The following is a 13,910-nucleotide window of genomic DNA, read 5'->3' as shown; positions in this document are numbered from 1 at the left end:
TATACCTTGGAATGTTGTTATGAAGATTTCTGGAAATAAGAAGTTTTAATGACATTCAGAAATTAAACGTGACAAATCAAGACTGGAATACTTAGTTTCATTGCACGCAGTAGATATAAAGTCATCTTTTGAAGGAGCAGAGGAAAACTCATCAAAATCTGTTCTCTGGGAAATCTGAAAACACCAGCTTTAATGATTAATTCATCTGTATTTGTAGAATGTTGCTAAATAAGTTCTTCCATGTATTTATCCAATTAATTATGTCAAGCTGCCTCAGGTTTGTTCAGAGGAGATGACATCACTCTTTCAACTTCCAGAAAGCCTTGAGGATCCTCATGTGCTTCATTAGAACTCTGAAAACAATTCTGAGGCAGGCATCATGTAGCTGGAGGTGTGGGAGTCTGCGAAGGAGGATGCAGGTTTCTGTGGTTGCAGGAGCTGTTGTGCTAACTGGGGTCTCCAGTGTGGCAGGCAGTTTCAGCCACACGTTTCTCTTTCACCCCAAGCCTTTCTCCTTGGGCTGTGCTAGCTCTAGCCTGTTCTGAAATCTCTATACACAGAGGGATAATGACATGGGCTTTTAAGTCAGTTCTGCATTGCCAGAACAGATTTAGCAGGGACGTGCACTCAGAGTAATTTCTTCTTCTAAACCCCATTTTTTCAATATGCGTGGTACTGCTTTTTCTCTTCTCACACCCTGCTTGTAATATTAGCGTTACAAAATAGGATGTGTGTTTCTTAAACAGTTTATCTGTTCCAGCTGTTTATTCCTCTTCCTCCTTCATGAAGCTGGATCCTTTGTTTGTGGCATCACAGCTGGTGATTGCAGGAGCAATTATGATGTCACAGAGAGAAGATTACGACTTCTGCCAGAGAAGAAAAAGCAGGATTTGCTGCAGCTCTTAAAAACACAGCTTCTGAGCTTATATGGTGTCTGTTAGAAAAGAAGAGAGAAAAACACTGCAGAGGCAGGACAGCATCTAAACAAAATGTTCATTTTCACAGGCTGGACTCTAAAAGCGTATCGGTCCATTCTGTGTTAACTAAAAAAGAAACATTATTCTTGGCAAAGCCCCCAGCACATCACCCCTAGAAGATTAAAATCCCCTATTCTGAAAATAGCAGGAGACTCCTCATGTCTTGAGGTCAAGACCTTCTAGAGACCTCTTTCTGTCCCCGTCCAGGCTGTCCAAAACTGTGCTCAGCCTCTTTGCAAAATGTACCGAGGGCACCCTTCCTTGGAGGTTTGCAGTATTTTGCCGAGAGCCAGGCGAGTTCCCAGTGCTTATTTTGTAGAGATGTCTGTAGCGTAGTCACTGGCAAGAGCTGGAGACAAATGAGCTCTGCTTAGCAAAGTGGCCTTCATCTTGTAGAATCCCACAGAGGCTTCTGAAAAGTGACTTGTGCTGATGCTTTGGCAAGTGCCACATGGTCCTGTCACCCTTTCAGTTCACAGAACAGATAGTCACATAACTTCTTGTCTCCCTCTCTTTGTACAGGGAACCACAGGATTTGAAGCACAAATTGATAAGTGCTTGGAACTTGCAGAATACCTATACAATAAAATAAAGAACAGAGAAGGGTATGAAATGGTGTTTGATGGAAAGGTATGTATTGCAACTTCTTTTTCCAAGTTGGACAATAGCACTTGCTTTAGTCACCTGTTGGGATGCTACCAACAGGTCAAACCAAACAGCACATGACAGAAAGCCATGTCCCTTGTAACAAAACCTGTTGTTTTGCCAATAACTCTTTTTTTTTCCTTATGGGATCCAGGCACAAGGGAGATGAGGCAGTTGTTTTATGAGTGCATGAGTGTACAGTTTTCTCAGTTTCTGAAACTAAACACTGGCATCTTGGGCTAACATTGTGCACACACAATTAGAACCAGCTCTTAAGTAATAACAAGTTGCAGTTTCCTAATAGCAGGATCTGTTATGAGTGGGTGTTACAGTGCCCCACACAGTTCTGAAGGGGTGGCTGTGCAAAGTGCTTTTATCAGTGTTCTCAGGTGGGCAGTCACAGGAGACCTGGAGAGACCTGGAGAGACCATCTGCACTGCAGTCCCTGCTGCATTGGGGTGCAGCACAGCGGGGCAGGGGCTAGTGTTGCTCAGGATCCCAGCTGGCTCACGGGGCAGAGGCGACACCACTGTGTGTGTTGTGAATATCTCTAGGCATGTTGGTTCTGTTGGGGGGGAGGGAGTCCAGCTGAGATGGGACCCCTGGGTGCCACGTGCTGAGCTGGAGCACAGTGCCCAGGGCAAGGCAGTGCAGCCTGGGTTGTGTGGCTGTACCTCTGAACTGCGCTGGACTGTCCAGTGTCTGGGCATCTCTCTGTGGGCAGCCCTCTCCAGCTGGGGTGGCTGGGGACAGGCCTGGTAGAGACCTCTGTTACAAAGTTAACTGGTATTTTGCCTGAAAAAAAGAAGAAGAAAAAAAAAAAAGATGTAATTTTAGCTTTGTTCCTCCTCCTTGTGATGGCTTTTGCGCTCTGTACTTGCCCTGGGAGGTTTTGTCTCAGAATGTTGCTCTCCAGTAGTGATCACTTCGTGCGTGCCTAAGGTGAAACATCACTACGTTTCTTCAAACAGAGATCACAGGCTCATACTCACAGGCCACGATGTGATCTATTTCCCCTACCTCACACATCATCACTGAATTTGGTCTGCTGGATCTGATGATGAGTAAAGGAACTGGCAGCAGTCGGAGTTGCTGTAACCCATACATTTAGCACGTAAATGCTAAGAGGAACATAGCAAGGCAGGCAACTCTTGGGAAACTGCAAAAGTACACAAAATGTCAACTAGTTCTTACTTTATGCCTTTCTACTTGGTGCTCCCATGTAAGTTAAACTAGCTAAGATGCTGTGGTGCATGCATATTAGTACAACAGCTAGGTGAATCGAACTGAGAAGAAATAATTTCATTAAATGTAAGAAAATCTTACACTGTCTCATGCACCACCTGTGACTTCTGTTTACAGAACCAGATTCTGTATTCCTCTGTCAGGTGATAAAAGTAAATGACACTGTCCTCACCTCTGAATGATCTGTAGTAGACTTGTAGCCACATGATCCCTTCAGCCTCTGGAGGGGATGGCACCTACAAAATCTAGATGCCTCTCAGTGGGCCATAAATATATTTGCTTAGCTGGATGATGTGTTTCCACATCACATCCACCCTGGGAATAAATCGCCTAAAATTATTTTTTCTGCATTAATAATGATGATGACTCTCAGTGGACCACAATAATGAAAACCATTGACTGCTGTCACAACGTGATGTATGAGACGGAGGGAAGGCATGAACGTAATTGCAGTTGAGATATTATGAGCTTTTGTTACAGTGTAAACCATTATTTTTCTGTGTTTAGCCTCAGCACACAAATGTTTGCTTCTGGTATATACCTCCCAGCTTGCGCAGTATGGAAGACAATGAAGAAAGAATGAGCCGCCTTATGAAGGTAAGCAGCACCCTCCAGGACATCATGCAGTGAACAGTGAAACCCTTGCAGGCAGGGCATCCACGAAATGCCCTCCAAGGGCACAGGGCAAGGTCACCTCATGATATTCTGGCAAATGGCACTTCTGTGGTCATTGTACTAGAGGTTTGTCTGGCACCACATTTGCCTCATCCCTGTGGCACTTCCCTGCCCTGCGTGTGTGTACTGAAGTTACGGTGAACTGCAGTCGCTAAACCTAGCGAGTGCCACAGAAGCTCAGTAATCCCGTGGTACTCTAGCATATGAAAACAAGATGGAAAACGATTGAACAGTATGTTTTGAGCACTGCAAAAAACAGCTACTGTCCCTGTCAGCAACGCTGAGAAAGTAGGGGGGGAAAGTTCCCCCAGTGATTTTAAAAGCAGGACAAAGAAACAGGATAAACCCAGCGTCTCTTCAATAAGGCATTTATTCCTTATCGGAGGTTAATGGTTTTATCAATATTGGATGTAATTTCAATTTAACTGCTTCTTGTAGCTGTTCATCTTTTTTTAAAAAAGAGAAAACATACTCTTGTGTTTGTTATAATAAGGATGATACTAATAATGAAAATAATGATGATGGTCAGCATCCTCCTCCTCCTCCTCCTCCGCTTTTTGTTACGCTGCAGGTGGCACCAGTGATAAAAGCCAGGATGATGGAGTATGGCACAACCATGGTGAGCTATCAGCCCCTGGGAGACAAAGTAAACTTCTTCCGGATGGTAATCTCAAACCCCGCAGCAACTCACCAAGACATTGATTTCCTGATTGATGAAATAGAACGCCTGGGACAAGATTTATAATAATTGGGTGTGAAAGTTGGTTCCTGGACCTCTAAGTAGACAATTAAGTTGTCACAAACTGTGCGAATGTATTTGTAGTTTGTTCCAAAGTAAATCTATTTCTATATTGTGGCATTGGAGTAGAGTACAGTTTAAAATCAAGAAACATGGCTCCTTTAAAGTCCTTTCCTGAGTTTTAGAATACCTCCTTAATAATTAGCTGCACAAAAAGCTGCATTGAAACAAATAAGGAAGAACAGAAGATACCTAAAATTTTATCCCAAATTTTAACATAGAAATTACTTTAAATTAAAAGCAATTGGACTGAATTATGCCAAATTTGCCCAAAATTAGGACAAAATCAAATTGGGGGAAGTGGGAGGGGGTGGTGAGAAGCAGAGTATACAAGCTGTATGTTGAAAAGTGAAAGTATTTTGCCTTTTTCGTAGTATTAGAACAGAATTTCTAATTTACCTATAGCAACATTTCAAATGTATTTAAATAGGTATAGTTTTACAAAAGGAAATATATATATATTAAAAAATCCTATTTTGTAAACTATATATTTTTATTTTATATGGGTTATAAAACTGCAAGGACAGAAGCTGAAAATTAACTAGGGTTCTTTTTCTTTTGATGGAGGTGCCTCAAATATTTATTACTGCTTATTTTAAAATACAAGCCCACATACTACATTCCTTAGAGGTACCAATACCTCATTTCTCCATGTCATACGGATTGTACATCTCCAGGGTTGATTACTGAAAAACCTCAAGAGTACTGCAGCTCTTAAAACCACTTAAGATCAATTACAGTACAATAAGATGCTATTGTTCCTAATTATGTTTCCCACTTGGCCTAACTAAGCAGACGCACAATCAATATACAGTGCTAACCAAGACTGAAATAAGGTTGTATTTGGATGGTTTCTGTGTTCTGTGATAAAAAAGCCTATCCCCCAAAAAAGTCACATGTCTGAATAAATGCTTAGCCCATAACCAGTTCTGCTATGAGCAGTTCAAAACTACGTTGAAAACAAAGGTGGACTGGAAGTCTTACTACTAAAGAAATAGCGCAAAACCTCACTGCTAGAGTGAAGACCTTCTTACAGATGTACATGTCTGCAAGACAAGGCCTGAATTAATGTGACTGTAATCTGAGTGACAGGGATGGGGTCTAAGTAACAAACTACTTCGTCAAAGATTTCTCCCTGTGCTGGACTCTATCCTTGTCTGCAGCAGCTTTTGAAATTGCAGAAAAAATTGCGATAAGGCTACATCTGCCTAAAACAGCCCACACAGAGCCTCACAGCCTTTTTAGAAACCATGGGCACAACTCCTGCAGAATTCATGTGCTGCATCATTCCTTAACATTAGAGGTGACTCTGGCATGGAAACTGAAATTTACCCTCTTTCCCCCCAACATCTGGAAGTGTTGGTAAGAGTTCTGCAGCTCAGGCCTGTCTACTTATAACCCTACTAAAGTTTTGGTTTTGACTTTGCCTAAATGGCCAGCTTTTGTTTGTAAAGCAATATTGTTCTGCTGTCTCTCAAATACTTGAAGAGGGGAAAAAAAAAAAAGTGCAATGTGGTTTTAATTTCATCAAAAATAGCTAAATGGAGTATTGATTCAATGTAATGTCACAAGGACAAGAAGTAAGAGGAAATAATTGTGTCTGTAATTGTGTTGCCTTTATTATATTGATAGTACTGTTTTGTCACCTCAGATTGAGGCTGTGCACTTTAGATTTAAACTGTACAATGTTGCAAATCAACATGTGTTGCTGTATAAGCTTGTACAATATATTATTGATATGTCATTATTTGTGTGGTAGTAGTATTGACACTTGATATTGTAAGAACTGCATTCACAGCGGCCCCTCTACTGTATCTTTGCTTGGTACCAACCTCTCCTCGTGAGCTTTTGGGCAGACCTCTCACCTCACGTCGGTGGACTCCCATTGCTACCTGTGATGCATAGTGTTGCAAGTCAAGCTACAGAGGAGATACCAATTCTGTTAGGAGGGCCTTCGATGTGACCTTGGCTAAACGTCTCAAAATCAGCAGACTAATCACTGAAATACTGAGTAGAGCAGCAAATTATATTCTTTTTTTCTTGCTGGGAAAAAAAGCAAGCAGAGAGTTTAAAAAGTAAAAACAGTGCAGGGACAATGATGAAGGTGATCAGTAGCCTGGTTACATCTTGCATGTGCAATTCCGTTTTAGAGTGCTAAGTGCAAACAACATATTTATTAGCTGTATGTGCCAATCCAAGTTTTACATTTGGTGTTCCAGGAAAACCAGCATATTTTTTTTTCACGTTACTGTATTTATTGCAGCCAGAAAAGAGCGGCATAGCAATCTGTTCTTGTGTTTGACCAAAGTATCTTATCTGTGGTGTTGATCTAAATCCAAATAAAAAGTGTAAAACGTGACTCTGGGTCTTTTCATTAGCAGCACTGACGGGCACTCTGAGCATTTATCATGTGTGCCATTTCAGAGCAAGGCCCCAATAAAAAGAATGTTTAATTGTAACTTTCTGTGTCTTCTGGATTTTTTCATGGTGAGATGCATTCTGTTAGCTATCGTAACATTAAAAAAAACCACCTCTCCATCACCAGGCCCTTTTTGAGGTGATACTCGGCACCAGCATAGAAATGTGAACCTGCCATCTGGTATTCCTTTACCTTATCTTTGCAAGGTGGTGTTAGTCAGACAGGCTGAACAATTTTTTCTGGTTTGCTTTGTCTTTTTATTCCAGAAGCGTTTATCCCCAGATTAACCATAGATTTTAATCAGCCTCCAGCACAGCAGTGAAAGCAGTTAGGGCACTTTCCAAGACAAGACAGACTTACATGATGGCAACAATTTAAAAGGGTCATGAAGTAAAAAAGACAAAACAACTGACAGAAAAATTGAGATTTTAATCCTTATGTCTCCCCTGGGCCAGGGCCTCATTCCTCCAAAAACTGCCACCTGTCTGTTCTGTTTTCCTTCCCCCACTGAAGTGATGCCCAGCGTGATGCCAGCAGCAGAGAAAGAGAAAACTCTGCCGTCAAAGCAGCAGCAGTCAGAAAGCTTACACCTGAAATGAGATTTTCTGTATCATTTCTTTAAGTCTGCAGCAGAATTTGAGATGAATGCCTGTGACAAGTACCTGCACAGAGTCCGGCTAGGAGGTCCGTAAGGAAATAGAAGGAGAAGATGTAGGCATATCATCCTCACTCCAATGAAGCTCTTTGTTTGGCACTTGGAGAGGAAGCCCTCGTTTAGTATTTTTGAGTGCTACACCCACCAAAGTGCATGAAGCTTGGGCTCTGCTGTAAACCTGTTGTACCCAGAGCTGCATGGAGTCTCCCTGAGAGAGGGGTGGCTGGAATGGATTTTCCCAACCAAGTTGAGCTCAGAGTGCTGGCTGTGCTCGAGGAAGGCAAAACAAAATTGCCGAGCAAGAGGGAATTCACACAGCAGCCTGAGTGCCTGCTCTTTACAAAGGCTGATGCCTTTGGCATTCTCCTAGGAGAACAGCAGCCCTGATTTGCCATTTCTCTGCTCCTTACCACAAAACCCCCCAAAGAGCACCCTGCACAGGGAGAACTGTGGATCTAGAGGAGGAGATGACCTAATTCACTGCAACAGCATACCAGCATGGCAGTCTCGTGTCTGCAGCTGGTGGGTTCCCATGCTGCTGTACAGTCCCATAAAAGCCCGGGAGCATTGCTGCCGCAGGACACTCTGCCTGCCCCTGCCACCCCACTGTGCTGCTTCTGCCGCTCTGCATCAGTCCCCTGCTCCACCTTTTCACGCCTCTCTTCCATCTTGCCCCTTTCCCACAACATACATATACGTGAGCATTTTAACCCTCTTCACAACTTGATGGGACCTTTTTTCCTGAAGAGATTAAGATTCCTTTGAAATGCAGTCTACAAATTCAATTAAAACCCCACCACAACAAAGCTGAGGTCCTCAATCCAAGACGTGGCAGTTCTTTCCTTTGTCATGGGGTGGCCCTGGTCCAAGCTAACTCCACAAGAAGCAGAGTACCAATGGGTGACCCCATCCCAGCACCAGTCTGCTGTGAAAAGAGGCAGAGCGCCAAGGAAGAACCCCACAAGGATGCCTCAAAACCTGCCTGGGGCTATCCCAATTGACTCACAACCACAATGCACTGTGTTTAGTGCGCTTGATAAATTGTATTGTAGTTCACTTCTTAAATCCGAGTTTAATAAAATATGGCTTAGTAAATCTTAGAAAAAACAGGTTGTGTGAAGCAAAGACCGGCTGAATGAGCAAACCTAATGGTGCCTGTACACAGCCTCATGCAGCTTTGACACACTGGTATATGGCATCTGGGATTTTACTCTGTGGTGCGTAATTTCATCCAGAGACACCTTCTTCCCACTACTGAAGAAAGCCGTTCTTACCTAAATGGGTACTGTGTCAGGAAATGGACAGAATGCAAAACTGTATCATGTCAGTAAAATGCAGCACAATATTTTACTATGATGATGCCTATGTGCTATGAGGAACTAGGGAGCAAATTCAGCTGTTGAAACAGCTATTACATGCACTGTCCAGTGCCAGCAGAACCGCATACTAAGAGCTGTGTCTGCACCAAAGCAAGCCACATCTGAAATGACATAAAACCTGGGGGATTTTTTTGTTCATTTCAATTATTATTTGGGGCAGAGGGGTGCACAGTGACACATGATATTGAAGTCCATAGCTATAAAGAACAGCAAAACAGTATGTAAAAGCAATTTCTTGACATTATGTGCCTCGATACTCAGTAGCTGCTGCTGAGGTTAACACAGAAACAACAGTGTAGGGTGGGCTTTCCTGCAGCTTTTGCAAATCCTCAGCCCTGGGATCATGTTGGTCAGAGCACGGGAGTGGCTGAGAGGCAGATGAGAGGCAGAAGTTCTCAGCTCCACTGGCCTGACAACACAAGATGGACCACTCAAATACATGGCTCATGAGGTGGTTGGATCTCAACAGTTTTGACTGTTCATGAATGCTGCTTGCTCTCCTGCAAGTGGCCTCCAGGAGGGACCCAGAGAGAAGCCCTCACCCTACAGCCCCTGGCTCCAAGGAAGGCAAGTTTAAATATCAAGTTAGTTGTATTAAACCCATTCTAGCATGGTTAAGGAAAGAACAAAGCAAGACAGAGCTCAAGGAAACGTGTAATCTTTTATCTGACTTAGCCAGGCTAACTGCCAAGTAAAAAATCATTCTAGGTAGAAAATAGAAAGTCATGGGATACTGTCTTTAATGTGCTAATGTCTTAGACTTATGTCTGAACTATCAGCTTTCTACCTGAGCAGCCTAACTAAAGGGAGTAACTCAGCCATCAAGTGCTGCAGCTGGAAGAATTACAGACCTGACTTGGCTCTTCACTGAGAAAACAGAAAAGCTGCAGGTCATGCCACTGTTCATTACAGCACTGTAGGATGCAGGTGTATAGATTTTACACTTACTCTGGAGCAAGAAATTGGATCTGAGATTAGTCAGAGGAAGAGGAATATGTACTTCACTTTGTATCAGAATAAAAGCCTATATATGTTGCTGCTGAAATTCTTGCAATACAAAGAAAGATAAAAAAATCTGTTCTCTGAATTCACATTGCATGAACAGAGCAAAGGCTATTTTCTCAGGGCACAGAAAAGTCACAGGTCAAGCAAGGATGGAAACCTCCAGTTCTCCCACAGCTGCCCCGGGCACTTTCTCACTCCAGCTGATGCCTGGTGCCGAGTCTTCCAAAAGCATTCAGATACCTAATTTACACGATGTGAATCAGACTGCTTAATCCCAGTCCTCTAGACTACTCAGTTTCAGCCTGTGACCTGTAAGCCCCTATGAGGTTAATTTCCCTGGGATATTTTCCCAGAGGTCTGTGACCAATAACTGGGAAGAACAAGTTCATGTACTACTCTGCAGTATGTGAAATTTCTGAAGGGGTCTTCAGCTTCCACAGAAAGATTTTAGAGGCTCAGAACTCACAAGAACTTGAAAACCACACAACTAGGCAAACTTTCTTTCTCAAACATCTCATTTGGCATTAAAAGTAACAGTTTAGTGTACTACTGGCATCTGCGCTGGGCACTACAGTTGTACCAGATTTTAATTATATAGCAGCCGAAAGATATGGTCTGCACAACAAGCTTTAAGCTAATACACAGGACAGGGAGTATAGGAATACATATACATAGTTTTCCTCATCACCATATAAATTTTTAGTATTTTATATAATCCTGTGTCAGTAAATTTCCATTTCCTCACACTTCTGCACTGCATACATGATGGACTTCTGTTTTCCTACCCATTCTCCTCCGTCCTGGTAATGAAAGCAGTTCTGGAAGAAAGAACAGATGTTTGGGATTTGATGTAAACATGCTTTTGCTGCTCTGAGAAACTAAAAGGAAATGGCTTGTGTTAAAATAGTTAGCTGCAGACCGCAGCTTTTTAAAGACAGTCTATAAGGAGTGATGAGGCAGTGCGGCTGAGGACTCCACGCACGCCGGGACCGCCCAATAGAGCTCTCCAGGCCCTCCTGTGCTGAGAGGCAATGCCCACCATGGGAAGCGACTCCACAACAGTCCCTGCCAAACAGCTTGCTTTGCTAATGCTAATCCAGCTAATTTCCCCATTCAGATGAACTCCTGCTGTTTGTATTACATTGGCAACCAGCTAAAGCCCAAGCTTTGTAGCAGTAAAAGCTGTAACACTGTCAGTTCAAGACCTGAAAGCATGGAAGAGACTTGGTGCACAGAGCTTGTCTCAGGACTTTGTCACACGTGGTGATTTTTCTCTTTCACCAACCTTTTCTTCCAACCAGGAGAGATAGTGGAAATAAAATATGAAACTTTTCAGCAATTATCTGTTTGGATTCATCTTTCAATTAACTAGTCTTTGGGATACAGGGTATACAGAGCTGCTCCGTTTCCTTTCATGAGTTCCCAGAAGCATGACTTTTACCAGCACGTTCGATAAATCCTCCTGGCTGCAGAAATCTCAAAGAAAGCAGGACAACACCTCTGCACAGTACCTGCAAAGAGGGTTCATTGTCCTTCCTGAGGGAGGTGGGATAGTGCACCTTCCTCCTGCAGTGGACACTGAGGTTCCACGTGGGAACAGAACCCATCTAGATGAGTTATGAATCCTCTGCAACAGATTTATTTCCACAAGCCTTCCCCATCCCTTATTCTATGGCTATGGCTCTTGCACCGACAGTTTGGGCTGCTACTCCAGACAAGCCTGTCTATATTAAATTTGAGATATTGAGAATTAAACTGTCTTAGTAGTGATACTAATGAGAGTTGGCGAGGGTGATATTAATAAAATGCAGAGTGCCTTAAGTAAGATTCTACTACTCAGTGAGATTTGTGACAGCTCTGAAGAGATGCTTTAATAGAAATTTTTGGACTGCAAGATTATCACTGGGTTATTTTCTGCAATAACTTTGGATAAAGATATAATCATTTTTTGTTTGCAGTCTACAGACCCAATAAGCTACCTTGGGAATTAGTATCCAACAGGCAAATGATAAATGGCAGGGTTATGAAATACTGCAAATGCCTCCATATCGCACTCTGTCCTTTTACCTTCGATACAAATGAGTTGCGATACTTCTTACTACAGAGGTGTTTTCCATGCTTAACCAAACAGAAGTCTGTCTATTTACATCTCACATTTACTAAAATTTCAGTAGATGTCAGTAGTTCAAAGAAATAATCACATTAAAGTGAAATACAAAATATGTATGATTAATGGTAGTGCTCAAAAATGCCAGTTGATGCACGTGCTTTGCTTAGTGCCTTGTTTGCGCATAATATGGTTCAATTTACACTGATTCATTTCTCCCTTTGCCATTTCTCTTAATTCACAGTGTCATGTTTTTATGAGCTGCTGCTGCAGGAAAATCTACAAGCAAAGCACGTATTGTTGATATGATATACACTGGCAACCCAAAAGGTATGCATGGATCATCTCACTACTTTGCTGTTGCTTCTGAAACAGTCTGCCTTTTATTTACCACTGTGATAGACTGTCTTCTACAAATGACAATTTGAAATCACTTTTCTCCTTTTCTTCGAGTAGTTCAGCTACAGTCATTATGAAAAAAAAAAAGAGAGATAAAAATAATCAAACTCAAAAATCCTTCCAGTGATTGGATGTGATTGTAGATGCCTCAATTGCAATGCAGCTGAAATTACTGGTGTATTATAGTTCTTAAAAGCAATTTTCTTGCAGTAACTCTGGTAGGAATCTCAAATAAATTGTAGCTATTGATCACTAGCCTTCATACTCCCCACACAGAAAGCCTGGCTCTTCGTTCACATTGCGGGCAGCCTTGCTTGCTCCCAGGCTTGTTTCTAGAGTGAACCAACTAATCCTTTTCTATGGGAAATGGGGCACATTTGACAGGATAGGTCACCACAGAGTGTGATCCAAGCAGACAGCATAGATGCAGACTGCACCAAGCCTGACTTCTGCATCACAGGGGACGTTGCAATTTCAAAAATAGTCCTGTTCTCTCTCAGGCACACAAAAAAACACCCCAGTGTCATGCATAAAGACATCGTTCTGCAGGCTGTCACAGAGCCTTCTCAGAACTCATAGAATTGTTTTGGTTGGAAAAGACATTTAAGATCATTAAGTCCCACCATAAACCTAACGCATCAATTCTACCACTAAACCACATCCCTATGTGGCACTTCTACACATCTTTCAAGAAGTGTTGAAAAAGTAATAGTTATGGCTCAGGACTACGCCACGGTACCCTGAAGCAACCCAGCCAAAGCGCTATGCACTGTGGATGTGCATGCTGGCCTTCAGCAGCACAGATACAAGTCAGCCCAGTCAGCCAGCCCAGGGTGTCTTTTGGGTTAGTCCACAGATGTACAACAGACACAATGACAGGACCAGCGTGCTAAATCAATCCAAGCACTCTCCCACTCCAAGACAAACACCTTGTAGCAGGGGTTGGGATATGCCAGGATACCTTTGTTCAAGCATTTCTGAAAAGGCACCACAGTAAGGTGGTAAGTGGTTTCATTTTATTTCTGGCTGCCTTGGGGCTGATGGAAAAGAGAACCTCAGAAACGGGGAATATCTTGTCCTCATGGGTGACAATGGCCTCTGCAGGGCTGTCACTGACAGTACACATCTTATGAGGCTGCTGTGCTGCTTCTCAAGGGAGTCCTCAAGTTGTGGCAAACAGCTGTGCTCTATTACCTGGCACATGAATATTTAGAGCAGAGCAGAAGGGACAGCATTTTGGAGCAATGCCATAAATAGCTCTCTTCTCTATCCTTTCCTGTTTTCTAATCCACCCAGGATGCTCCCTGCTCCTCTTGTTCTTGGGAGAAAACTGGTGCTACCCAAGCACTTCTCACCCCTGAGAAAAAGTTGCAATTTGAGTTAAGACAGACAACAAATATTACAATACACCCATATCCATTATTTGTCAACAGCTCACCTCTCACAGTGGCTGTTACAGGTCACAAGTTCTCCTGCTTGTCTCAACTACATTGGGCACCAGTTATTATAGTCACAGTCCAATTCAGTTTGCCTCCCATGGGGCCCCAACTGTTGCAGCACAAGCAAACTACCAGGCTGCAACAAGGCTTTTACCATTGGTCAGAT

General features: G+C 42.7%; 1 protein-coding gene across 3 annotated transcripts in view; it reads left to right on the top strand.

Annotated features, from left to right (window-relative positions):
- Positions 1–6,700, top strand: part of GAD2 (glutamate decarboxylase 2) — a 41,598-nt gene extending 34,898 nt beyond the window's left edge. For all 3 annotated transcript variants that reach the window (XM_055709361.1, XM_055709363.1, XM_055709362.1), the window contains 3 exons: positions 1,500–1,607; positions 3,375–3,464; positions 4,114–6,700. In XM_055709361.1, the coding sequence (XP_055565336.1) occupies positions 1,500–1,607; positions 3,375–3,464; positions 4,114–4,287 (372 nt within the window). In that variant the 3' untranslated portion in view covers positions 4,288–6,700. The remainder of the gene's footprint in view (positions 1–1,499; positions 1,608–3,374; positions 3,465–4,113) is intronic.
- The last annotated feature ends 7,210 nt before the right edge of the window (positions 6,701–13,910 follow it).

Source organism: Falco cherrug, chromosome 4 (assembly GCF_023634085.1).
Source record: "Falco cherrug isolate bFalChe1 chromosome 4, bFalChe1.pri, whole genome shotgun sequence".
Taxonomy (NCBI): Eukaryota; Metazoa; Chordata; class Aves; order Falconiformes; family Falconidae; genus Falco; species Falco cherrug.
Note: the sequence above shows the minus strand (reverse complement) of the source record. Positions and strands in the feature narration are given on the sequence as shown.